The sequence below is a fragment of the Hermetia illucens genome, chromosome 6 (genome assembly GCF_905115235.1).
Source record: "Hermetia illucens chromosome 6, iHerIll2.2.curated.20191125, whole genome shotgun sequence".
Lineage (NCBI taxonomy): Eukaryota > Metazoa > Arthropoda > Insecta > Diptera > Stratiomyidae > Hermetia > Hermetia illucens.
Window position 1 is genome coordinate 80,686,974 of NC_051854.1, and position 26,836 is coordinate 80,713,809.

General features: G+C 41.3%; 2 protein-coding genes across 4 annotated transcripts in view; one reads left to right on the forward strand and one right to left on the reverse strand.

The window, feature by feature from the left end:
* Positions 1–2,753, reverse strand: part of LOC119658904 (TATA-binding protein-associated factor 172) — a 36,031-nt gene extending 33,278 nt beyond the window's left edge. Inside the window, exon 1 of the mRNA XM_038066710.1 lies at positions 2,471–2,753. The gene's annotated coding sequence lies outside the window, so the exon portion shown is untranslated. The remainder of the gene's footprint in view (positions 1–2,470) is intronic.
* Positions 2,754–12,503: 9,750 nt separating this feature from the next.
* LOC119659153 (SWI/SNF complex subunit SMARCC2) lies at positions 12,504–22,793 on the forward strand. 3 transcript variants are annotated; one of them, XM_038067101.1, is made up of 8 exons: positions 12,504–12,732; positions 12,863–12,979; positions 18,950–19,381; positions 19,443–19,702; positions 19,774–21,013; positions 21,079–21,277; positions 21,635–22,282; positions 22,384–22,793. In XM_038067101.1, exons 1-8 carry the CDS (start codon positions 12,616–12,618, stop codon positions 22,500–22,502), a joined length of 3,132 nt encoding a protein of 1,043 aa, XP_037923029.1. In that variant the 5' UTR covers positions 12,504–12,615; the 3' UTR covers positions 22,503–22,793. The 3 variants fall into 3 exon arrangements, with proteins under 3 accessions (XP_037923029.1, XP_037923030.1, XP_037923031.1); XM_038067102.1 differs by having other exon boundaries at positions 19,807–21,013; XM_038067103.1 differs by having other exon boundaries at positions 12,616–12,732; positions 21,704–22,282.
* The last annotated feature ends 4,043 nt before the right edge of the window (positions 22,794–26,836 follow it).

The window sequence follows — 26,836 nt, forward strand, 5'->3', positions numbered from 1 at the left end:
GAGTAAAACTCCGGACCGGAGTGCCGCAATCGAAGGGAAAGATTGCTGCTTCTCCCGCCTCAGAAGTGCAACTAGGCGTAGGCTCTGAGATTCTCTCCCTTCCTCGGCATTATCATATTGATGATCGCCACACTCAAGATTGTCTTTTGACCATCGATCATAAGTCATTACAGACGTAACATTGTGGCCGAAACAGATTTGGAATAGTCTGCCGTGACTGTCTGCCTTGGAGAACATTCAAGTTGCTGCAAAATTCCCGGGAATCGAAGATTATCACCATTACCATACCGGCACGGTATCTCATCCTGATTTTCTTCAACCGCCGAAAATTCTGTTTTAATCAGATTCAATCTCAGACTATGTTTCATAAGGCGATTATTCCATTTTTGAATAAGTTGCTCGAGATCAAATTTTCTATGAGACGCATAGAGTAGTATATGGGGCGTTGGGCCTTGGATATCCCATGTGAAAATGTCCATAACAAGAAGAAAGCGAAAAGGCGATACCAGCAATTTAAATTAGCGCGCCAGTTTCTCTGACAATAAGTGTTATCAGACCATATCAGATGATGTTGTGTAACATACGGTCAAACGCCTTCTCTAGATCCAGAAGTGCAATGAAAAAAGGACTGCTATATGAGTAACCGCGCAGGGTGTATTGCGTCAGTACACAGTCCGTGATAAAAATTGTTTGATTCACGGTTAAGTATTTGTGTTCCCATAAAATCCTTTTATTGAAACTTTATAGCTCATTGACCCTAGTAGGAAAAACGTGAAACCTGATTGTCAATCAAGTTGACACAGACACAGACCATACAATATTATTAAAAACATTCTTAGATCTTTTTGTGTAGAAATCATACTAACGGCCCTAATCATAAAGTGCAACTTAGTTACCAACCTGAGATTGAAAATATCGAATTGTTTTGATACTCTTGCAAACATTGCTGCAACTTATCCGCAAACTTGCAACTTCGACTATGTTCGCAATTTAGTTGGCGACGATAATGTATTTGAAAAGAGGAATTTATTCAGCCCGATATCTCATCAAAAAGGAGATGACAAACAAAGTGAACGATTTTCTATCCTTGGTGCCACGTCACCCACGATGCTGAAACCAGCTAAGGCGCAATTTACGACATGATGAGATGTCGATCTCCTTCAGTAAGGTAACAAAATGCTACATCATTTCGGTAACTATCGAACTTTTTCTTCTTCCCCATAAGACTTATTTGTCCGTAAAATGGGATTTTCACAAAACGGCCATCCACAAAATGATTGTGTTGCCCAAAATCTTCATTCGTGTTTGATACCGCCTGTTTAGTCGCTTTAAGGCCTTATCATGGTTCACTCCCCCAATTATTCGGATCAACATCTGCGTCAACTGCCCTATTCCTGGCCGGAATTGTTTACAAACCATTGGAAGAGTGGATATATAGTCATGTGGTAGTTTAGGAATACATACCTATTTGAATAATAAATTGTATATATTAGGATAACTAAACAAGCAGCTTTAGGACCGTCATTAAAATTTTAAATTACAAAGAAGAATACATGTAGATATTTCCCTAGAAAAAAAAGTGAATATTGAATATATCTTATGTTCGACTTTAGTTGATTTGACCCACAAAGAATAAATCATTGAATGTTACATTCGCGTTACTTCATAACATTTGCTCTGCCAATCATAAAAAAAAAAAAACATTGATAAAAACAACGCTCGACAGATGCCACAGAAACATTTTATCAGACCCTACTTTGACCCAAATCTTCAACCATCAATCACTTAAAGCCTCTAATAACATTCCAAACTACGGCAACACTACCGCGGCGTGGTGAGAAAAATCGCAGCTGCACACCGCCTGCAGCTCGATGCACCTGTGCGAACCGTTTCGTATTAAGTAATTGTCCCCATCGCACGCCACTTTGACAGCTCCGCTCAAGAACCCAAATGTCAATTGAAAGCAGAAGACAGGACCGCACTCACGGCTCAGAGTAGGCTTACACCCAGCGATGCGAACGTCCTCGTCATTGGCTACGCCAGCAATTTCCAAGCTTAGAAAATTATCAGCTTGAAATACCAACGCCGATAAACCTTCTCGCGACATAGCTAATCGCTCGGAAAGATTATCAGCCAACGGTTTCTGGCCCGATTTTTTTTCAATTGCAATTAAACACGCACTCACACACTCGCACAGCCAAAAGAACATCTGCGCCTTTGCACTACGGTCCACAAATGCTCGGGTAATTATTGCTGCCGTGGTCGTACACCACCAGGAACGGGAAAGTTGTCAGAGGCCAAACTCCGTCGTGCGAAGCGATCAGAACGAATTCTAGCTCCGAAATCGTAAATGGGCGAGTGGCCTGCACTGCCTGAGGCTGCACATTCCACGGCAAAACGATTGTTAGCACCACGTCAAGGGGAACGGAAGGCATTCGGGGCCCAACAAAATAAGTGAAAGAAAACCTACCCATCATCCCGGGATGGTCCTTTCGCTTTCGTCGTCCGCGTAGATGTCACGAGTAACCTGCTCGCGTCCAGAAGCGGTCAATTCCAATAGGAACCTCCAGCCAGTCGGGCGAATTTCACACTTGGGCACTTTTCCACGCACTCACACTTTCCTCCTTGTTTTCAATTTGACACTTGGCTTAACCCGGCCGTGATTATCGCACACTTGAAGGGAACTCCGAATCTTTTCAGGGAAAGCAGACATCGTCCGAAAGCCAAATTTATACTGTCAGCCATTCCGTGGATGTAGCACGATTTAAGGCAGCTGTCAGTGGGGTTTCCATGGTTGCGGTGAAATCGGTTCAGGTGACTGTGGTGTGTTAAGTAAATATGTTGAGTGCCGGCGTTTTATAAATGTCAAGAAGGTATTTTTCCTGATGAACGGATATTGCTCTTTTAATTATTTCAATATGGTGATTGATGACATTGTCAGGAAAATAGCCAATTGTGTAAAGTTTATACTATTTACATAACTGATGACTTCCCATGGCCGCTACCGTTTAGTTCAAATTCAAAGAGTACGCAGTTGTATCCGGCAGATTTCCCATAGAATTAATTGATAAACTATGTGCCAGCCTGAAGATAATAAAATTAAGGCAAAATAAGGATGATTTAATTTCGTTGCGTAAATTTCTCTCAGATTAATCTTTTGAAAATGTTGATGTTAATCAGTTATGAGATTACGAGTACCCCTAGTAATGAGGAATCGTAAATAGAAAATATTATCATGCGCCCAGATTGGAGTACATGAGCAATAGGTATGGTTGTTAACTAATTAGAAGACGTACTGCATCAACAACTACTACATTTAACAATATATTCCAAAACTTCTTGAAAAGTTTACATTCCTGTGCACTCATTCCTCGGCTTTACATAAACCTCTCGTTTTGTTTTTGGCTAAAACTTCTTAAAACAATAAAACTCGTAAAAGTCCAGTAATACAGCAGTTCATTATGGAATGATTTCCAGAGTGTTTGCATATTACTATATCTCAATTAAGAAAAAACTGATTGCATTAGTTGCATTGTCCTGCGGACAACGAACGTGAGAAGACGTGCTCTCCTCAAAGCATCCGCGGAGCTAGACGTGGTACTCGTGAATGATGGGACTTCATACGCTTTCAGGGGTCTGCGATCTATAATGGACCTGACATACGTCAGAAGAGTTGCTTGTGCAAGTTAGTGAAGACTACACTCACTGTAATCACCAAGTAATCTGATTAAGTTCGAAAAAGAGCTCGCACAAAGTGCTGCGTGGTTCGCTTATTTGGACGGCCAAAGCTTTCGAGGGGAACACGTCCTCTACGCCGCTTGAGCCTGATATATCCTTGATTGGTATGGCTATAGAAAAGGCCAACCAGGTCACTCAATGGATGACGAAAGGATGCGATGCCACTATGCCCAGAAGGCGACTTTTCCCCAGTGGGCAACCCAAGTTCTGGTGGAACAACGAAATAGCAAGTCTGTGAGTCGCATGTTTCCGGGCAAGAAGGGTTTTTCAGAGGCTCATGCTAAATATAGTAGCAACGATCGTGAGGAAACGGGCAGACAAGGGCGGCGATTATATAATAATAATAATAATCGTTGGCGCAACAATCCAAAAGGATCAGGGCCTTGAAGTATGTTAGAGCACTTCATTCAAGACCGTAACGGTACACTAGGAGGCAATGTAGTCAGCATTGCGCTCGCCCCAGATTATGATACCCTAATTTGACTCAGGTACTCATTTACAGCTGAGTCGACTGGTATCCGACATCAAATCACAATTCAAATTCCACTGCCACCAGTGAGATTTGAACCGCGACCTCCCGTACGACAGCTTTGCGCTATAACCACTCAGCTATCCAGACACCGGTGATTCGCAAAAGTAAAACAAACGAAGCCTTTTACGCCCAGGCTTGGCACTCGTATGCAATGTGATAGGAACATGGAAGTAGTAGTGGATAGGTCACACATTAAAAAGGAGCGATAATTGCATTGCGAGCTATGCCATGCAGTGGAATCCACCCTCCCAAGATGGATGGCAACGAGTGGTCCGCCAGAAGGGCACTTGGCGGAGAACAGTGGAGGATGAGTGCGAGCTTGTCAGGAAGTTGTGGGAAAGCTCAAGCGTATTTCAGATAACCGCGAGCAACGGCGCGTAGGTGTGGTTGACGCACTATACCCCACTAATAGCTAAAAAAGCTTTCAGCGGGGTTTTGCTGAATTATATGTGCAGCAAGGCGCACAACAATATTTCACCCTCCTTCTTGATAATGCACACGCGAAATTAAGTTTAACCCTTTTACCCTTGGCGCGATTTATGACACACACACAATGAAGCGGACTTTTCAGTGGCTTTGAATTTGATTGAAATTTAAAATACTGATAATTTAAAAAATACAGTTGTTGTTCAAAAACGGCCTTGAGAGAACTGAGGTTGGATTAAGGGCAACCAGGCTAAACTGGGTGTCCCTGATTACTTAGCTGGGACAATCGAGAGTTACCTTCCGCAGAGACTTCTTTGGTACGAGACAGACGACGGACAGAAGGAATATGTTGTGACAGCAGGTGTTCCCCAAGGTTCCGTACTGAGGCCCCTGCTGTGGAACACAATGTATGACGGAGTGCTCGGCCTTCGCGTGCCAAGGGAGGCAACATTGATTAGTTTTACAGACGAGCTGGCAATGGTAGTAATTGTAAAATACTGGGAAGACGTTGAAATGTATGCAAGTGAAACCATTCATGCCATCAAGGCATGGCTCCAAATGGTGAAATTGGACCTGGCGGAAGATAAGACGGAAGCGGTCCTTATTACCAATCGCAGGAAAAACAACATTGTCATGCCAAGTTGAGCTTCAAGGGGCACCTGGACTATGCTCGCGAAAAGGCAGCAAATGCTAGTTTATCTCTAGCAACGATGATGCCAAATATTGGAATGAATGAATGAATTGGAGTGAATCCGGTCGAAGTAACTGCAGGCCTCCTAAAAGCCACTAGGAAGGAGCTGTACAGGAGGTAGCAGCAACGGTGAGATAATTACGAAAAAGCCGCGTATATTGAAAGATGGGTCGAGCGCAAACATAGAGCGGCGCAGCAGTGTCTTTTTAAGATTTCCACCACCATACATAAAAAAAGTAAACGAATGGAGCATGGAGCTTATCTTCCAATGTTTGCAAGTATCTGGCGCTAAGAGCACAATAAACAATAATAACAGATCCCGCCGAATATCCAATGGCTAGTAAGTAGGTGTTCTTTGTTTAACATCTGTTTTTGGATCTATTGAGATAGTTTAAATAAACACTACGAGCGGAAGTTTCGATTAAACATCAAGAGTGTACTGTGAAACATCTTATAAGATCAGTTCAACTTCCTCTTGATATCTTTGTATACCAAACAAATAATTGTGTATTAACAGATATATATGTAAATCAGAAACATATAATAAAACCTTCTATAATATGCGATTTTTGTCACAAAATTAGTCATTACAAAAGTCGCTTCGTCCGATACCGAGTACAGAGTTTTTTGGGTGTCCTTGAGTCATAGCTGTAGTCATTTTACTTCTTAGCCCACACTGTTTCTTATCAAAATAGAGGGAACATTGTCTTGGAAATTTAATTGAGCTCGATGCTGTTAAAATAGATATAATCTTGATCACATGAAATTCGATGTCGTTAATTATCTCCCCATCGAAGCATTTGTCTTGAAGATATCCAAATACCTCTGTTTAGAGTATGACGACTTATCCCAGGTTTTCCATATAAGTCAAAATCAAATCAGTATTTAGAATGCGAACGCAGTTTCTCTACTTCCTCTTACTCTTACCTCTGGACAGTTTTTGAATATTAAAAATCAGTCCTCATGTTTCTCTACGATAATTTATATAAACTATAAAGGTGGGATCAGCTTTCCGAAGCTGGTATTATTTTTGACATTGGTTGCAAAGCGGCCGAGTGCTGAGAACCGAAAAGAGTCAGTTTCTTCAAGGACTGTTCTCAAAAACTACCCAACCCCAATATCTGAAAAGATGGTGGTCCATGCATTTATTGTCTCTTTTGTATAAATTTCTTGCATCCTAAGCCTTTAAATGTCAGTATAATACTAAAGTGAATGTTTTGACGCACTAAATACTCTACACTCTAGCTAGGTACAAATGTGACAAACGCCCATTCAAATATGCTTATACATATAAGCAATACGCAAAACCTTTCATATCTGAAGCGTTCAGCTCCCGGTTTCCCGTTTTGTTCAATTATTTTTTCGCCATTAAAAAATGTAAACTTTCCAATTATGTCTTGAATTATAATGAAAACGATTCGATTAATGAATTTGATAATCGTTTGTGTTTGTTTGACATGGGTGTGTGGCGGAGCGATACTAGGCGCACTGAGAGCCGGCGCAACCTGCCACAAGGCCAATTTGAAAGAGCGAGACTACTTCTTACGGAGTGTTAAAAATAGGAAAGTAAATGGTTTATTAGCTGTATTTATTTGCTAAAGATGTAGGGGATTATTCATTAGACCGTTAGTTTTATGACCCTTTTCACCATTTTTGGTACGAACGACGTCAGGCAGATTGGTCTGAAAGATTTATGATGAAGAGGATTCTTTTTACCCATTTTCGAAATAAAGACCACTCTTGCCCGTCACCATACTCTTTGTATGTATCCCAAGGCTATGGTGCTCCTTACTACGCTTAGAAGAAATCCTAAGATAATTTCAAGGTGCCTCGGGAGTAGTCCTGGAAAAATGGCGTCTATTTACGCTAGCTTTCGAGCATACCTCTTTCATTAGTTTCCAATTCACCTTTTTCCCCTGTTTCGCCCGATGTTGGGGTGTCAGGCAGAATGTTATTGCCTTCCGCCGTGGGCTGGGACCCCGGGAAATGGGTGATGAAAAGCAGATATACTTCCTCTTCATTCTCGGTAAATGTCCCATCTTCTTGCTGGGTGCTTCTGTGGTTTGTTCTTTCTCTTGACAGAATTTCTTGAGGCTGTTTCGTCGTCAGTGCTCTTTTGTACCTCTAGCAGTGCCCGTTTTGTTTCGCCCGGTTGAAAAGTTTTTGGACCTCTTTTCTTATTCTGGCTAGGTTGCTGTTTCACAACGGTACGTCCCTTGATCACTTGATTGCCTTAGTCGTACAGCTGACCGCATATACCTCAATGATGACTGTGTTGAGGCCCTCCACCACTCTTTCTCGCTCCTGAGATCACCACCCACCTGTAGATGAACCATGCTTCCATTCAGGCGTCTTGTGTAGGAGTCCCAGTCTGTCCTCCTGGGATTCCTTATTAATCTATCTACGTTCGAGTTGCCCTCAATTTCGAATTATTATTATTATTCTGTGATCTGATATAGAAGGCTCCTGCGAAACCCTCCAATTATTGGCCAAGTTATTCATAAGAGTTATGTCTAGTAGCGTGTTCCCTACGTTATGTATTTCTAACTTATTACTGAGGATGAATTCCAGAAGGTTCTCGCCTCTTCAATTAATGTCGCTGCTTCCATAGACCTCATGGTGAGCGTTGGCATCGCAGCCGAGAAGAAGTGGTAGCGCCTTCCTCTCGCAAAACTCCGCCAGTCCAACGACTAATCCGATTGGATCCGGATATCGTCTGCTGATGCCACGACTGTTTCTCGAGTTCTTCCTTCAACTTCCAGTGTGGAGGATAGCACTAAGTGCGTTACCTCAAATCTTTTAATCTTAATAGCATGTACTACGAACGCTTGTCAGTGAACACCGCATTGTATTAAAAAGTTGCATAGCACATTTGTGAATATTCGTTTGATAACTTTCATGTAAACTTTTTGTTGTCGGTTTAGTGGTTAATTGTAACTGACTATGATTTATGTCAATATACTTATACCTCGTCATGATGTGCTTCGTGGTTCAAATTAAACTGTTTCTAAGGAAGAAACTATAACGTTTTCATGTTCCCCAGAATATTTCTAATGGTTCGGAAATAGTTATGAACAGAATTTTTAAACCCAAATATTTTATCCTTTCATCATAGCTTAATTGTTGTTTTGAATTTAATTCATTATCATGTATTCTAATGTGGGATATTAATTTCTCTTTTTATCCATTTGGTGCATATGAATGCCGGAAGTAAACTCAAACAAAATTAAAAATTTTCCTCTTTATGCATGAACAATTTTAAAAAAAATGTTCACGATACTCGAATATCGCTTAGTACTGATCATGAATATGAGTCAAATGATGTAATTTTGGGATTTTCCAAATATATAGCGCTAATGATAAAGTAATTCTTCCGTTAATGTAGAATCTAAAAATACTGGTCAGTATTATATTGAAATAGATATACAGTGAGCAAAAGTGAAATCCGGACATCGTCGTATGAAATATATAAGTGCGCAGAAAAGTGGTAAAAGAAATTGTAGGTGTTTCGTTTTTTTCACAAGAACATTACGTACAGTTTGTTGGATACAATGCAATAAATATCAATGAAAAAGGATAAAATAAAACTCTTGCTTCGAAATGGAACCTTCGCGCAGCTTACCGTTGACATAATCCCGCAGGTTCTGAATAATATTGGGGGGAGGTTTTAAGGCGCTTTGGACAATTGAACACTAACACATGCGTGTTTTTCATACTCTATGTTTCGGGTCGCTGTTTGGCATATTTTGAATGTTTGACAAGTACTCAGTTTCTCCGCGCTATCATGCAAATTTTTTAAAAAATACAATATACATATATGCATCCATATCTCCCTCCCTACCGTGACACTTCCCTAGTCATGCATTTCATGTATTGCATGAATAAAACTTATGTTAATGAAGTCAATTAAGTAAAGCGATTTGAGTTTGCTCAGAACAATCTTTTTAAAGATCAAACGTTTTGCGGTGATGTCGTCGAGTCCAAATTTAATGTATTCTCCAGCGGTGCAAAAGTAAAAGCGTAGAGAAAGCCTAACACAAAATCCGAGCTGAAAAATCTGAAAATCACAGTAAAGTGGAAAATGCTATGGTGCATACCAGAAATTGGGTAGTTGTCAAACATTCAAGATATGCCAAAACAGTGACTTGAAAAACGTGCATGTTGCAGTGTTCAATTGTCCGGAACTACTCAAAATCTCTCCACAATCCTAGGACTGCAATATTATTGAGAACGCGCGAGATTTTGTCGACAGTAGGCTTCGCGAAGGTTCCATTTCTGACGAAAAATATTTGATGGAACGTTAGATATTGCCTTCTGTTTGTAGTTAAGTCTAAAATTGATAGACCAGTAGCTTACTCCAAACTACAATTTTATTGTATTTTGGAGTAAGCTACTGGTCTATCAATTTTTGATGGAACGTCTTCTCGAAAGTTGTTGTAAAACTTATGTCTTCTCGAAAGTTGTGTAAAACAAAACCTTATTAAAATTGATTCAATGTCTGTCTGTCTGTCTGTCGGTCACACGCATTTTTCTCCAACACAGCTAAACCGATCCGAACGAAATTTGGTGGACAGATGGGAGCTATGAAATCCCACGTATACAGCGAGTGGCATAAATTTAGGTGGAGTTTAAAGGGGGCTCCCCATACATGCAAAGGGGGGATTCAAAAATTTTTTCACGGGATATAGTTGCGTAGGATATCAAATGAAAGGCCTCGATTTGTACTTTCTGAAACTGATATTAGTTTTGGCATAAATTGCAAAGTGCGTGAGTAAGGAGTCAAAATGTATGCACTTGAAGTGAGACAGGACTCATTTTCGGAAACTACCCAACCTAAAAATCCGAAAAAAATCAGGGTGGTGCGCCTAGATAAAACCTAGGCCTCAAAATATGTCCCATTCGGATATCTGCTCAAATAAACTTACTAATAGTATATTACTACTTTTTAGAAATTTACTGAATTTTACTGAATTTACTGAATTCATGCTAGGACTTCCGAATTCTGTACCAGCATAGAGAAAAATATTTCGTATATACGTGCTAAATTTCGTGGAAATCTGGCAATTAACACCAAAGTTATAGCAGTTCAAACTTAGCAATTTCGCGCGAATTTACTGCTTCCAAAGCCCTGCAAGCGTATAAGGTTGATCATTATCAACACAGGGCTTTCCATCAAATGATTTATTTAAATCGCTTTCTAGAAAATAGAGGGCAATGGAATTTTTAGCTATATTACATGGAGCTGTCGTGCACTCGTCGCTCCTCACATCTTTTTCTTTTTCTTCAGCCTTCAGTTCACAAGCAGGGTCGGCTCGTGGTGATCGGTTTTCATCATTTTATTTTATCAAATGCCTGATCAAGATGTAATCTCGAGACCTTTAAACCCCATCCAGCGTATCAAACCACAATTGTTTTGGCCGGCTTTTTGGTTGCTTGCCATTGCTTTCGATGTTCTGACCAATACTGGTTGTTGAATTCTCGTTAGCGTGAATTACGTGACCACACCATCGAAAACGCCTCTCTTGCAGTTTTCCCACGATCGGTGCAAACCCATTGTCATTTCAGACGTAATCAAAACATGTCACGCCACCAGTGCAATGCAACATCTTCGTCCCCATTACCGCAAGACGCCGTTCATTGTCCTTTATAGTCGGCCAACGCTCAGAACTATAGAGAGCGGCAGACGGACGACAGTAAATTTTGGATTTGGGACGTGCGCTGACACGTCGATCACAAAGAACACTAGTTGGGGAATGCCACTTATCCAGGTTGCATTAATGTGTGAAACAATTTCATTACGCAGTTCTCCATTGGCTGATAGCATTGACTCGAGATATTTAAATCGTTGAGTTCTGGCAATGACAGTAATCTGCCCTTCGAGATATTTAAATCGCTCAGTTCTGGCAATGGCAGTAATCTGTCCAGAACTGAGTGATTTCAATATCTCGGGTCAATGCTATAAGCCAATGGAGAACTACGTTATGTTCTTCATATAGGGAAACACAAAACCTTATATACCTGAAGCGTCAAGCTTCCGGTTTCCCGACTTGTTTGAGTTTCTAATGATATTGTCACGATTTTTTTGGTACTGTCCGGATTTCAATTTAGAATACGAAAGAGTTTCTTTTATTTTTCGGCCTCAGCAAAGGTTTTATTTTATTCTTTTTCATTGTTTTTTTTCGCATTGTATCCAACAGACTGCATGTAACGTTTTTGAAAAAAAAACGAAACACGTACAGCTCCTTTTACTCCCTTTCTGCGCACTTATGTATGTATTTCATACGACGGTATCCGGATTTCACTTTTGCTCACTGTAAATAATTGTCAGAAAGATATGGTGTAGATCTAAGCAAAACGTAAAGACAAAAAAGAAACATGAGTCTAACGATTATGGCGTATTGCATTTAAGCGTAGATAACGAAACAGTGAGCCTAATATGAAGTCTAGGATTGAGAGTTATCAGTCATATTTTATGGGTGACGAATATTTCATCAGCGCCCTATCTACTGCATATTATCATAATGGAGTTTTCTTATTAAAATAGTAAAGATGAGTATCACCTTTTCTTTATATTTATTAATTTAACAACTAGTCATCTTGACATATATATTAGTGGTCGCTTCTTTATGTTTTATGCCTTTGACTATGACGCCTTCTGATAAGCATAATAATAGTCGATGCCCCATGAATCCAATTCGGATCTAATTGTTGAGGTATGTTAGAGCGCTTCATTTCAAGACCGAAACGATTGGTAAAAGTGATAAAATTAAGACGTAATGTGGGCAATATTGCGCTCATTAGGCTTTATGAATAGTTTTATATATTTCTCGTTAGTGTAAACTTCGTCCTTAAAACAATATTTTTCTTTAGAAAACACCTTGGATTCGTTCAATTTGGGATGAGACTTATGATGTACTACGAAATTTTGTTATTTGATCCACTGTATAATTTCAATTTTGCTTACTTATTTCCTTTTTTACCCACCAATTATTCGTTACTTAAATCAATTTTCTTCGATGCAGCACATACAATTTCCCTCATACCACTGAACTGAATTTGCGTGAAATTCACCACCAAAACCACCGGCATCTGTATAGCATTGCCATACCAGATTTCATCCCCTGTAAGTTAGACCGCCGCCATTGAAATGTGCTGTAAACAAAGTTAGTTCGCTTGTCTGTCAACTTGCTTGAATTTAGTGGAAAGAAAACTTTGAAATATTAATAAAATGGCAGCAATCGGACCTAAGAAGGACGGTTCACCCAACATTGAATTTTACCAAACGCCAGAATGTCTCCAAGGCTTGGAAACGATCCGATTGTGGTTGCAGAAAAATTGCAAGAAGGTAAGAAAGACTCCGCGCCGCCTACAAATGGCTGCGGTTTGTCCGGGAACCGTCTGTCAATTGCACGCCAACATGGCTTGTAAAGTGCTTTGAATTTCCCAGGCTAATGAATGCGTTTTTTTTATTTCAGTGGATTACAGAGACGATTACCAAAGAATCGCTGTCCCAGCTACTTATCCAATTTATGCAATATCACGAGAATAAGCTTGGGAAAACGGCTATAGAGCCTCCAATCACTAAGATACCGGTGAGCTATTGGAAATTGATTTGTTTTCGTCAGATTTTGTTCACCGTGCAAGTGAAACTAATTTAGAGCATATTTGTGAAATATTTCTCGTTGACTCGCTATTGACTAGAACTTGGGAGGTAGGAGACTTATTAATCTTTGATGAGGCGTTCATTAAAGGAGAGGTTTGGTACTCACACAAATCTCTACGGGTGAGGTAAAGTTGTCGGCTACATTCTGAGGAGGAGATCCCTGTAGTCACGACCTTGTTGTGATTTTCCCCCGAAATCCTGTCGGATGCCATAAACCGAAAGATACTCATATGAGTACTGCTTCGGCAAAGATATGTGGAAGATATGGTTCGAAGGAAGGACCTACTCCGGTCTATCCGTACACCCCATAGATGGAATAGAATGTCGCTGTGAAATGATGATGCTGACTAACATTATATTATAAATTCTGTTTTTATGTGGGTTCAATTTTTTCGCCTTCTTATGTGATGAGAGCGAAACGATCATAGTTAGTTAGGCCAGGAAGCAGAGGGAAAGGTATCCTCTTTCGGAATATATATAACACCCAGGTCAGGAAGAGTCAGGCATAGCCATAATCATCTTATTTTGAGGGGATCTGGAGGGAATCCTAGGCTAGCATTCAGGAAAAGATACCTCCTGCCTTCACCAACTGCAAAGGATCGGCTAAACGTAAAGTCCTCTTAGAATCAGAAAGACCGGACCACACTCGTAACACTAACCAACTAGGACGCCAAATAGCCCGCATTCATAGTGACTCTACCCCGCCATTGCAAAACCATTTTCGCGTGGTAAGACCTCCAGCAAAAACATGGATCTGCAAATCTTTGAAAGTATTAGTCAACAAAAACTTCTCCAATCCAGGGATGAGATAGGTAGTGAAAGTTGAAGCTGAAGAAAGGAAAAAGAATCGAATTTTACTTGGTAGCCAGAGGGTAGTGTCGAGGTCCTCATTAGGGTTTGCACAAATTCCTAAACTAAGATTGTAACTATTTTACGTGTAGTGTGACTTGATTCTGCGCCATATAGTAGTAGATATGCCTGTAACTGGTGTTCATAAAACCAAGTGCCCTATCTCTGCAATGGTCGGGGAAAATAGTTCTCACTGTGGTTTGGAGGAGGAGACGTATGTCACAACCAAAAGGCAGGCCGAAACAACTTTGGCTTGGTATTCTGGATTGCCGCAAAATGGCGCTACCGATCAAGATGAGCCGACCTTGCTTCTGAATGGGACAAATGCTAAAGAAGAAGAAGAGAGAGGAGGGGACGGCCCTGCATTTTATATGCAGGTGTCCAGGGGGTTCGATGGAGCTCGACATTTATTTTGGTCTCTTCTAAAGAAATTAAGGTGGGTAGGATGCTCAAAGCGATCATCCTAAGTGGCCGACAACGACCTAGAGGGCAAAGCTATCCCAGAAACCTAAAAAAATTGGCGAAGTTGACCGTGAAGGTCCGCCCGCAAAGATTGAAACTCCATCAAAGTGCTCGGTCGACACGTTCTTGCCCGCCTCTTAGCTAGCCAGGCTCGGGAATGTGGGGGGTCCTTTGAGCGCTTCATTACTACAAAATTAACGTGTCTATTCCGATGCGTGGGTCCGCACCGGATTCCAAAATAGACATTACAAGGGAATTCGCGACGACCTAACGAATAACGACCAGAACGCGAGCTAAAATTGAAAAATAAAAAAAAACGGGTCGACCGCGCACGTGGAGCCGTAAGTTTCCGGACCCGAGTGCCGCGATCAAGGAGGGGAAGATCCACGACGGATCAGAGTCCCGATTATTGCCTCTTTCGCCTCAGATCTTGAATGAGGCACGGCCCCTGAGGCTCCCACCCTTCCTTGACATCCTCAGGCCAGTTTGTCTTTTGAGGATGTCCCTGACAGGTTCTGCGGGATCAAGGAGGTTTACGGCTCCACGCGCACGATCGAGCCGTTTTTATTTTATTTTTCAATTTTAGCTCGCGTTCTGTGTCGTTATTCATTAGGCCGTCGCGAATTCCCTTGTAATGTCTATTTTGGAATCCGGTTCGGACCCACGCATCGGAATAGACACGTTAATTTTGTAGTAATGAAGCGTGAGGGATCAAAGCGCTCAAAGGATCCCCCACATTCCCGACCCTGGAGCCTGATGGAGTTTCAATCTTTGCGGGCGGACCTTCACGGTCAACTTCGCCAATTTTTTTAGGTTTATGAGATAGCTCTGCCCGCTAGGTCATTGTCGGTCACTTAGGATGATCGCTCTGAGCATCCTACCCACCTTAATTTCTTTACAAATGGGCCCCACGTTGGGCGCCATTTGTAAAGAATTTGTCGGCCACTTAGGATGATCGCTCTCAGCATCCTACCCACCTTAAATTCTTTACACTCTCTATGAAAATAAGCAACTTAAGAGATGAAAGGGTCATTTCATCTAAATATTACAATATCGCATCCAGCTCCACCATTCGTGAATAGAGTGGTTCGTTATTTTATCGTTCAGATAAAAACTAATCTTACAAAGCGCAAAAGAAAGAATCTCCATTATCCAAGCTGGCTAGGGAAATTGTTCCCCTGTTTCACTGCTCCTCTGCTGTCTCCGATATCAAGCTTCTAAACTATCCTAACAAGGCAACGGCAAGTCCTCAGGAATACTTAGGGTAGGATAGTTACAAAATAGCCTATTGCTCCCAGGGAGTCCTCCCGAAACTTAAATATACTGTTAAAATCTGCGAGTAATGGTGTGCAGGGGTTGCTAACTAGAGATTGATATTCAAAATGTAGGTACAGTATTGCCTTGTTATCATGATGGGCGGCTAAAAGAGCTACAAATTTGTGGACTTTCACCCTGAAAACTTCAAATTTTGAAGTATTTTTCTTTGATTAGGATTACTAATTACCATAAACCTCTATTTGGAGCATAGCATGTCAACCGTACCCAGATCCAAACTCTGTCGGCTCCTGGCACTTTGATTCAGCATACCCCAGGACATTCTGGCGATATCACATTTTCCTTCATTGTTCTGTGCCTTATCGCCCATTACCCACTGCCACTTCGGTTTTCTTATCAACAAATCCACGAGTATCTGGCCCGTATGCCGACGAAATTGTTGGTTTGTTATTGTCACATTACATGGAACAAACGTGGAATTTCCAAGCTGACTGCCAGAAGTTGGAATCGGATCAAAGAGCATAGGGAACTGAAAGCGCTTACTGCGACTGCAAGTATGGGAGAACGAGATCTCGGAAAGTAGCATAGGGTACGCCGTGACAAAAGGAAGTTTGTTATTGTGCTAGTCAAGGAGGCAGAAACTGCTACAATGTTATACTGCTTATCCACGACAAAGAGCAACTTAAGAGGCGGAGGATAATTTTTATCAGTTTTCAACTGGATAACATCTGGTGAGGTTCTACTTCTTAAAGATGAAAGCTAGTTACCATAACATGCGAATACGGACTACTCCTCTTAACTGAGACGATTTCACTTTTTATCATCTTGGCTCAAACAGAGCAAGGTCACTGGACTTGCGGGTCTCGCCGTGGTACTTTTTATAGCAGTCCTTGTTGTCCCTACAGAGCTGCTTCTTCCACACATCCGTAAATTCTGAGAATTTGAGTTCTTTTCCGGGGAGTGGGTTGAAGAAATGATCGGGAAGATTCCGGAAGTTGTTCGTGGGGATTGTGTGCGATAGTTGTAAAGGTATTTGCCTGCCCTTTGCCGCCACAAAGATAGTTGCTTAAAATTATTCTGGAACGCATGAAAGAACATCTCGAAAGTTTGACCGAAGCAGGCTCGCATCCGATTTGGATTTTCCTGCACTGACCACCTAGTACTTTGCAATAGTGGTCGGTGCTAAGAATTCCGAATCGCTTGCTATCCATCGATTTCGAGAAAGGTTTCGACAACGTGAATATGGAGGGTATCTATAGTGTTCTAAGCCGAAGGAGCATTGCAGGAAAACTAATAGCTATTGACGGCATATGGAACAAAATGTGTTGGACCGAAGTAAAGTTTGTGAGTAATTGGAAGTTCAAAGCAGAGCCCGATGATGTTGTATTCTGTAGCGGATACTATTCTTCCTTGTTTTCGGTGTCATTATTGTCTTCACTTTTGGAAATAAATAACGACTATTTATCAATCAAGTTTATTAGAACAGAATTGTGTTAAGGAGAGGTTTTACACTTGAGAGGCAAAATCGTGCCTATTTCCCAAGAAATTTCTTCTTTTTTCGCAGTGGCTTCCGTTGTCGTCGGCTAGAAGCCTTCCCAGGTTCAACGAGTCCTGGCTGCATGGATCTATTTTGACATACCGGCGTTAGACCAGTTGCGTCTACATTACCAGCTTCCCTTTCTTCCGTTTTTTCCGGGTACAGGCGGAGGAGGAAGTTCTGACAGGCAAGCCTGTAGTTTTTTCTCCTTTGCGGCTCAAGTTTCCTTCTGCCGAGCCTTCCTCCTCCGTATTTTAGAAGAGTTAGGTAACAGTGTGACCGACCGACCGGTCGTAGTCAGATTTCCAGTTCCTCTCATTAAGGGAGTTGCTGTACTATCCTTTTTGGCTGACCGCGCCGTAGACACCGGGTGTAGGTTTTCCAATGAAGTGTAGAGCATGTTTTCCACAGATTTCTCCGTGGGGGAACATGAATTAGGTGACACCTCCAAAATCCGTGTCTCGGCCACGACCTGATTTCTCAGAGTCGCGGGTGGATTCAAAGTCTGTGACTTCTTACCACTGGGAGAGTTACAATCCTTTGTTTCCATATTCATGTGTTTTTGGACACTCTTAGTGTAGTAGTAAACTACCACAAAATATTCTTCATATCGATATCTGTTCAAATTAAGTTAATAATAGCATATTACCATATTTTCGGGGAAATTGAGTAAAATCATCCATGCTAAATGCATATACATAACGGGCTACATACAAATGGGATAGTTCTACACTCAAATATACTCATAGAAGAAGCAAACACAACCTTTCATACCTGAAGCGCCCAGCTTCCGGTTTCCCGAGTTGTTCTTAAGGGGGTCATCCAGTGTGTCGGATCCGCAGAATCGATTTTTTTTGGCATCAATTGTATCTAGATATAGTGTCACATGCTCGATTTATGTCGATCGTCGTAATAAAGCTCGTATTTATCGGTCCGAATGACTTCGCTAAAACGATAAGAATTGTAGCCAAGGTTGTACATATGTTTCTTCAAGAAACTTAAGTTTTATGGACTGGGTATAGCAGATTAATGGTCAGTTAAGGTTTTGTGGCTAAAAATCGCATTCTACTTTTTAAATGCGTTTTTCTCGAAACTGCATGTTGAAAATCGGCTGCTACCATAGCACAAAATGTATCCAACGAAATTCTTTGAAATTTTCACGACTTATTCAGAACGTATTTCTACGGTCCGCAAACTAGGATAATTGTGATTCATTCAGTAGTTTTTTTTTTATTCATTGAAGAAGCCTTGAAAAAACACCAAAATTAAAAAAAAAGTTTAACACGGCACCAAAAATTTAGTTTTTAATATTTTTTAATAATCCTAGTTTGCGGACTATAGTTATGTCTGTACGTTAAAATGCCGTTTACTTTTTTCTGTAAGATGATCGCAGCGCCCTCTAGCGTGGCAGCAGAAAAACACCTTTTTTTGGAGATGGGTGTATAAATTCCTCCGTATTTCAATAACGAGCTATGCAATCGGGCTGGAAAAATTACTACGCACGCTCAAGATATTAATACATCTATGGTGAAAAATTCGTATTTGTATCTTTATCCAGCTCTTCACAAAAAATTTCTAAAAAAAACAGCCTTCACACGGGATGACCCCCTTAAATTCTTTTTCATCCCTCCATTGTAACTCTTCCCTTTGTTTGAACGTGGCTCTTCAGTTAAAAAAAAAGTTATAATAATGTTGAAGTTTATAGTTTAAGAATTTATTTAATCGAAAGATGATCATTATCTGACATGGTATTATCTATTTCTCTTTTATGCTTAGATGAAATGCTTTCTAGATTTTAAACCAGGTGGTGGACTTTGTGTGTTATTCGCGACAATGTTTCGCTTTCAACGAGGCAAAAAATTTGATTTTAGCGTCAAGAATCCTCCAAGAAAGGATCCCTACAATCAGCTTTTGATTGAAATTGAAACTGCATTAATTGAAGCCGATTGTTTCCGGCTGCCATTTGTTTACATTCGACCTGAAGTTGACAAACAATTGGCTGCTCGTATCAAAGAAATCATGGCTAGTCGTCGGGTGGAAGTAGTGCTTGATGAGGAGGAAGCAACACATGTGATTTACCCAATAATCGATCCGTATCCCGACGAGTACGCCAGGCCAGCTTTCAAACGTGGCCAACATGTAATGATGCACTGGTATTACTATCCTGACTCATATGACAGTTGGACATTGAATATTTTCGATTTGCCGGTAATTTTGGGGTTCTAATGTTTCCTTCAAAAAGAGCTATATTCATAATGTGAATTTGTAGGAAACCGTTCCTGATAGTCCTGCACCTCCAGCTGAGCGCTGGCGTATTTCTTCCTCGTGGGCTTTAGATATGGAGCAATTCAACGAGTGGATGACCGAAGAGGACTATGAAGTCGACGAACAAGGCAAAAAGAAAATGCACAAAATGCGGTTGTCCGCTGATGATCTTATCGCAAACGGAGACGAAAAGAAACGAGTTGGTAATAAACAGAAGAGACGGCGGTCGCCATCCCCTGTGCTGAAATTGGGAAAGCGTAAACGGTAAGTCTGCACTTCCTTTCTATGCATGGCCTGGTAATTTGGGAGAACATAGGTTCACATACGATTTATAGTTCGCCAGCAGTTTTTCAAAAGAAATCTCGTAGTGGTGAAGGTGACGACGAGGAAGATCTGACACGGGATATGGAGGACCCCCCATCTGAGCCCAACATTACTGAAGTGACGAAACTCACAACGGGGCAGTCTACGGCGAGTCCGGCCCCAGCAACAAACTCCAAGCATCGCGACAACGAATTGATGCCGTTGAAAGGTGGCACCGTAACTGATCTCGATGAAGACATGGAGCGTACAGCTGAAGACTCGCAAACTGGGAAAACGAGCGATAACAGTAACACTCAAGAATTCCAACCAAAGGAGGATATGGAAGATAATGTAACCGAACAAACTCATCACATTGTTGTTCCATCATATTCCGCTTGGTTTGATTATAATTCCATTCATGTTATTGAAAAACGGGCTATGCCGGAGTTTTTCAATGGCAAAAATAAATCGAAAACGCCCGAAATATATATGGCATATCGAAATTTCATGATCGATACATACCGTCTTAATCCGACTGAGTATTTAACAAGCACTGCTTGTCGTAGAAATTTGGCGGGTGATGTCTGTGCTATTATGCGGGTGCATGCATTCCTGGAACAGTGGGGTTTGATCAATTATCAAATTGACGCCGATTTGCGACCTACTCCAATGGGCCCTCCACCAACCTCTCATTTCCATATTCTAAGCGACACACCGTCGGGTCTTCAGCCAGTTAATCCACAGAAAACACCTCAACCATCGGCTGCTAAATCGCTCATAGATCTTGATAAGAAACCAAAGGAGGGTGAGGCGGCTTCCGCCGGTTCCGTTCCAGGTGCTATAAAGGTTGAGGGAGGCACAGAATCAACGCCTGGGCAGCAGTTCGGATTGAAACTTGATCAATATGCAAAGAAGCCATCCGCTATGAAAAATAAAACTGCTGCAAATATGGTGAGAGAATGGACAGATCAGGAAACGTTACTGTTACTGGAAGGTTTAGAGATGTATAAGGATGATTGGAACAAAGTCTGCGAACATGTTGGTACTCGAACACAGGATGAATGTATATTGCATTTCCTTCGACTCCCAATTGAAGATCCATATTTGGAGGATGACGGTGGATTTTTGGGACCGCTTGCTTACCAACCGATTCCTTTCAGTAAATCTGGCAATCCTATTATGTCGACTGTTGCATTTTTGGCGTCGGTTGTAGATCCACGCGTTGCAGCTGCAGCAGCAAAGGCGGCAATGGAAGAATTTGCAGCGATTAAGGTAATGTTGACAAAATTTTTTAATGAAACCATCTTTTTTATCTAAATTTATTTGAAAATATCTAGGATGAGGTGCCATCATCAATAATGGACGCTCACTTCAAGAATGTGGAGAAATCTGGCTTTGGAGGAAAATTCGACCCATACGCTGGTCTGGCGAATAGCGGAATTGCAGGAACAGGTCCGGATAAAGACGAAGATGACAGTTCTAAAACAAATGCAAATCAAGATGAAGAAATGAAAGATATTAGTAAAAAAGATGCTGGTAATATTTTGCTTGGTTTAATATGGGGAGAAAAAATGAATCTTGATTGGTAATATTTATGGTTTATGTGGCGGAGCAAGTTTCTATCTTTTAGCAGGAGAGGATTGTTTGAGATAGCAGATATGCTTTTCACGTTCAGATAAACAGCACGGAAATTTAATTTTTCGAATAATCGAGGGTTCAATTCATCATAATCCACATATTTGTAATTTACGGGTTTCGGAAAAATTTTAAAAAAAAGTTAGAAAGCAATTTTTTTCTCTCCATCCCTCAGTATTTTGTTTCTGTTGCTCTTTCATTTATATGCTTTTTGTTCTATTCTTTTTTGGTATACGTTTCGTTATTCGTTTATGAAAGTTGATAAAGAAAAACCCGACTCACAAAGTAATGAAAATAAAAAGAAAGACACTCCTCTTTCTTCAACAGACAAAACATCTCCGGATGTTAAGTCAGAAAAAACTGGTGACGATAAGGATGTCAAAACGGAAGAGTCATCCACTGAAAGTTCACAGTCAATTGCGGCTAGTACGGAGGCTACGAATGGTTCCAAGGAAAATGGTGAATCAGCACGCAAAGTATTCAATGAGGCGAATCTGCAAACCGCTGCGGCTGCGGCTCTAGCCTCAGCTGCAGTAAAAGCAAAACATTTAGCTGCACTTGAGGAACGTAAAATCAAGTCGTTGGTTGCACTGCTTGTTGAAACACAAATGAAGAAACTTGAAATCAAATTACGCCATTTTGAGGAGCTCGAGACTACAATGGAAAAAGAAAGAGAGGGACTTGAGTATCAACGGCAGCAACTGATTACGGAACGACAGCAATTCCATTTGGAGCAGCTGAAAGCCGCAGAATTCAGAGCACGGCAACAAGCTCACCATCGGTTGCAGCAAGAACAACAAGGACAATGGCAGGGAGCACCCACTGCTGGTGCCCCCAGCGCTCCTGGCTCTGCACCAGCTCCTAGTGCAACAGCTCCATCACAAATCTCTAACACTCCGATTGCAGGTATTTATCCCATTCTAAAATGATGAAAGTCAAAGAATCAAAATCAAGAAATTATGAAACATCATTAATCTTTACGTATTGTTTTTTGAATTCATTCACAGAATCAACACAAATGTCGAACGCTTCTGATGCTTCGAACCAACCACAGATTGGCCAACAACCAGTCTCAGCGCCACCGACTGCAAGTCAGCCCAGCAACCAAGCACCGATGACAACCTGAGAGAACTGAAATGTTTGCTCGAATTTCAACAGTTGAAGTAATTCGACTTCTTTTCCACTCAAATGCTATAAAAAGCGTAGATCACTTCAAGTATTTTTACTTTTGATTAGTATTTATAAGTTACTACAAATATGAAAACTTAAGATTTTAAGTTAGGTTTCGTCATGTTATTGTCCATGTAATATTGATCGATTGGTAGTTGTAAAAAATATTTGTCTGGTAAATTCCTAAGTTTTGAAAAGTACATGAGCACATAAATGAAATATATAATAAAATATGTAATTAATCAAAGAATTGTGTTTCTATTGGGGAAGACAAGTAGTCTATATCTGGCCAATGAGGTCAGTTATCCCACCAAGAATCGTGCCATACCTTCTTCGTTTTCTCGTGGAGCTATAACGAAAACTGGCCTCCAAGTATGCGAGACAAATGAATTTGGACATACCAAATTCCGCAGCTGTGTAACCGAAGCGGCTCGCAGATGCTGTACGCTCGATTTTATAATACGTAAAACACAAGGGTACGAATTACATTCAGCGTAAATGCGCCCATAGTTCGGACCAGAACTTGGCCGGAGCTAGACAATTTCTTTTTAGGGATTGAGTAGTCCTAAGTCCGTATCCATCCGCAGAGGTGAGGCAGCATCTGAGGAGTTGCCTCTGCCCTGGTAAGAAACCGTGGCCGTCTTCGTCCCTTTTTTTATTTTTGAATTTTGGGTGTTAATCAAAAAGAGAAGCCCGTGGACCATAAAGAGTGGGAGCAAGCTGCTCTCCATTTGGTCCGGTCCGACATTAAATGGATGCGGACTTAGGACTCCTCAATCCCTAAAAAGGAATTGTCTACAAACCACGTACAACCGAATAGACTATTCTGAACGATCCATCTACAATATGGGCGAAACTGGTCTTATCACCGCATTCACTCCCTGTAGAATTGTAAGCCGCAAAGGATTGGACGGATCACCTCGGTAGAAAGAAGAACTCTTGTGACAATGGCGTTGGCTGTATCAGCACAAGGAAGCTATATGCCACCATTTTTCGTATTCTCACAAGTAAACTTCAAACGTCATTTTGTGTCCAACGCACCCATTGGCGTAAACAAGAGTGGCTGGATGATTACTTCCGATTTTATGTTGTTTTTGAGGCATTTTCGAGACCACTTTCAAGCTTCAGCAACAAATCCAGTGCGTCTCATTTCATCGTCAATCTCATCTCTCTATTGAAGCTCTCCAGTTTTGTCAATACAATCATATAACGGTTGGATCGACATTTTTCGGTCCAGTCAAAAAAAGCTACAATGAATATTGTAATGTTTTGATATTAAGAAATCCTGGAAAGACGATTCATATATTGTATTCGTTCCATTCCTTTGATTGTCACCTCCGCATTCCCCTTGACTGCAACAAATTCAAACATAACATCTAGGTTTAGAGCGGCAGGAATCTTTCCACTGAATCCAGATATTTTTAGTGAAATTGACTTCTCGCCCGGTCATGTCACTGACAGAGATTGGAGTGAAGAAGACCACGGTCAAGGGCGTCTACTGGAAACAATGTGCCGAATGGCTCAGGGTCAAATCTAATGGATGATGATATTACTCCCGCTAATCCATTCGATCGTTTCCAAAAGCGGGTGAAAGAAAGGTGACAAAAAAAGGTCGAAAACGCAGAAAGACTGCAATTCTGACTGATTCCACCGAAATGAATGCACTGGTGGATGAGGGAGCAAAAAAGTCCAAGAAAACCAAGGAGAATCTGAGGAAGTAGCCTTTCATAAATTAACCAGTTCGCAAACAACGTAGACGCCCAAGACAAGTTGTCTGCGACATATCTGATGATTTCTCTTAAAAAAAAAGGTTTGTAACAGTTCTCATGATGACTGAAGTACCTTCTCAATAATTTTTTTGTATATCCAATTTGATTTATGTAAAATTTGGTCAATAAATATGTTTTTCCAGTACATTACCATTGTAAAATTCTAATAATATTCAGAAAGTCATTAGAATATGCTAGATTTGGTTATAACAATTAATTAAATAGTGTCACGAATTGCCCCGGCCTCTGAAATGATTTCCGGCGGTTTTGGGGTAGTTCGTGACATGAGACACGGTCTAGTATTTTATGTTCTACGTTGAATAAATATCACAGAAAAGACGCTAAATTTTTTCGTGTAATTGTTTTTTTTTTACAACAGTCTAATCAGGAAAAATTCTCGAACCCGAAATGTCACGATTTGCCTTGGTCTCCCCTAAATAATCTCTCTATGCCGCCTATACGCCTTATTTCATGAGGGAAACAATCACATTGTGTGTCCAGGGGCCCAATTTTGCGCGTTCTTTCCTTACTTCTCTATTCACCTGTAGTGCCAAACCACCTTCAATTTTGAAAACTGAGTATCGTGTTGTAAATCAAACCGATCTATCCGTGTCGAGACTTTCCAAATGGTTGTCTGCTTCCTACCTTATATATACATATATATTTCCTGTGTTCCTTTTCTATCCGCTCTAATTAGCGTCCTTTTCCTGCTTTGGATCCTGGAATTATTTTGTAATGAACGTGATTCTTTGAGCTAGCAAGTATGTACATCCGGATTATATTGTTGTTATTTGGTGGTCAAAGGGTCGTATCGGCCCCAGGGCGAAACGTGGATTGGTACCCACGATGGAGCATAAAACCTGGGAAACGCCTGCTGAACCAACATCAGCAGGTCTACTACCAAATTCTATCTCCACCTCCACGTGGTGACCGCTGGGAGCTCTTGTTTAACGAAAAGCTGCAGATGGTGAAGAATGAAGGCGAGTCTCCCGCGCCTAAAAACTTAACAAATTGTACCAACTGGTCCTCCAGGTTGGGGGTTGGGTAGGGCTGACAACACTACACGGAAATCCGATGTTACGAAGCCACAGAGGGAGCCTCGGACAGGATGAATTTTACAACAACGAACCCGGCAACGACAAAGGAATAACGATTTGTGCATTTTCTCATGGAACGTGCGCTCCCTGTACATAACGAATGCTGCTGAGCAGCTAGCCGATACCCTGTCCCAATATAAGGCTGATGTGATAGCGTTACAATAGATGTGATGGATAGGAACCGGTTTCCTGGAGAAGAGTCGCTTCACCATATATTATAGCGGCCATACAGTAAACCATATGCTAGGAGTAGGTTTCTTAATCAACCAAAAAATGAAATCTGCTGTCATCGGCTTTGAAAATGTAAGGCTATGCACTCTGCGTTTGCGAGGCAAGTTTAGAAATATAAGCCTCATAAAGGAGACTGCAGAGTCAGAGAAGGATACCTTCTACGAGGCAGTAGAACGAACCCTCGAAGCCTGTCCCAAGTTTGATATCAAAATCATACTTGGAGGTTTCAACAGTCAAGTAGGGACGGAGTCTGTATTCGTCGGCTCCCATAGCTTACATAGGGATACCAATGATAACGGGCTGTGGATTATTTCAGTTAGCAGTATCGCACGAAATTGTTGTTGGAAGTACCTGGTTTGCGCGCAAAGCGGTTCACAAGCATACGTGGGCCTCTCCAAATGGGACCACGTTCAATCAAATTGACCACGTGTTGATTGAACGCCACCACCTCTCAACCTTGATGAATGTCAGAACATATAAGTAAGCCAATATAGACTCGGATCACTATCTCGTTGGCATAGTGCTCCGAGCTCGAATAATAACACCACCCAGAATCCCCTCTGATAATCAGGTGAAAGTTAACACTGAAGCCATCAACAACACGGCCCTCCGCAACACCTATAAGAGGGAAATGGATGCTGCAATAAGAGATCCTGGAGATGAAGCATGAACAAATGATCTTCACAATCACCTGAAGAACGTTATGATAAATACGGCCACAAACATACTTGGCCCCAACCGCAAAAAGAGTCGGAACGGCTGGTTTGACGATCAATATAAGCTAGCTACGGAACGGAAGAATGCCGCATACTGAGTAATGTTGCATTCTCGAGGAGCGTGGGCATGCATGGAGACTTATCACGAATTCCGTCGAGCGAACAAGCGACTTCACAGACGGAAAAAGGAAGCCTGGGAGAATCAATAGATCTGTGAACTCGAAAAGTACAGGGAGCAACCGCACCAGGCGCGGAAGTTTTACCAACAAGTCAACAGGGTGAAGCCTTACGCACCTCGACGTTCATCCTGCCGAGACAAAGAGGGTAATCTGATTTCCAACAGAATGGGCACATTAGAGCGACGGGTTGAGTACTTTGATGAACTACTGAACAACCAGAACATGGGCGAGTTGGAGTTCCCGTCAACTGAAGACGACGGACAAATACTGCCACCACCAATTGTAGAAGAAAGAGTCC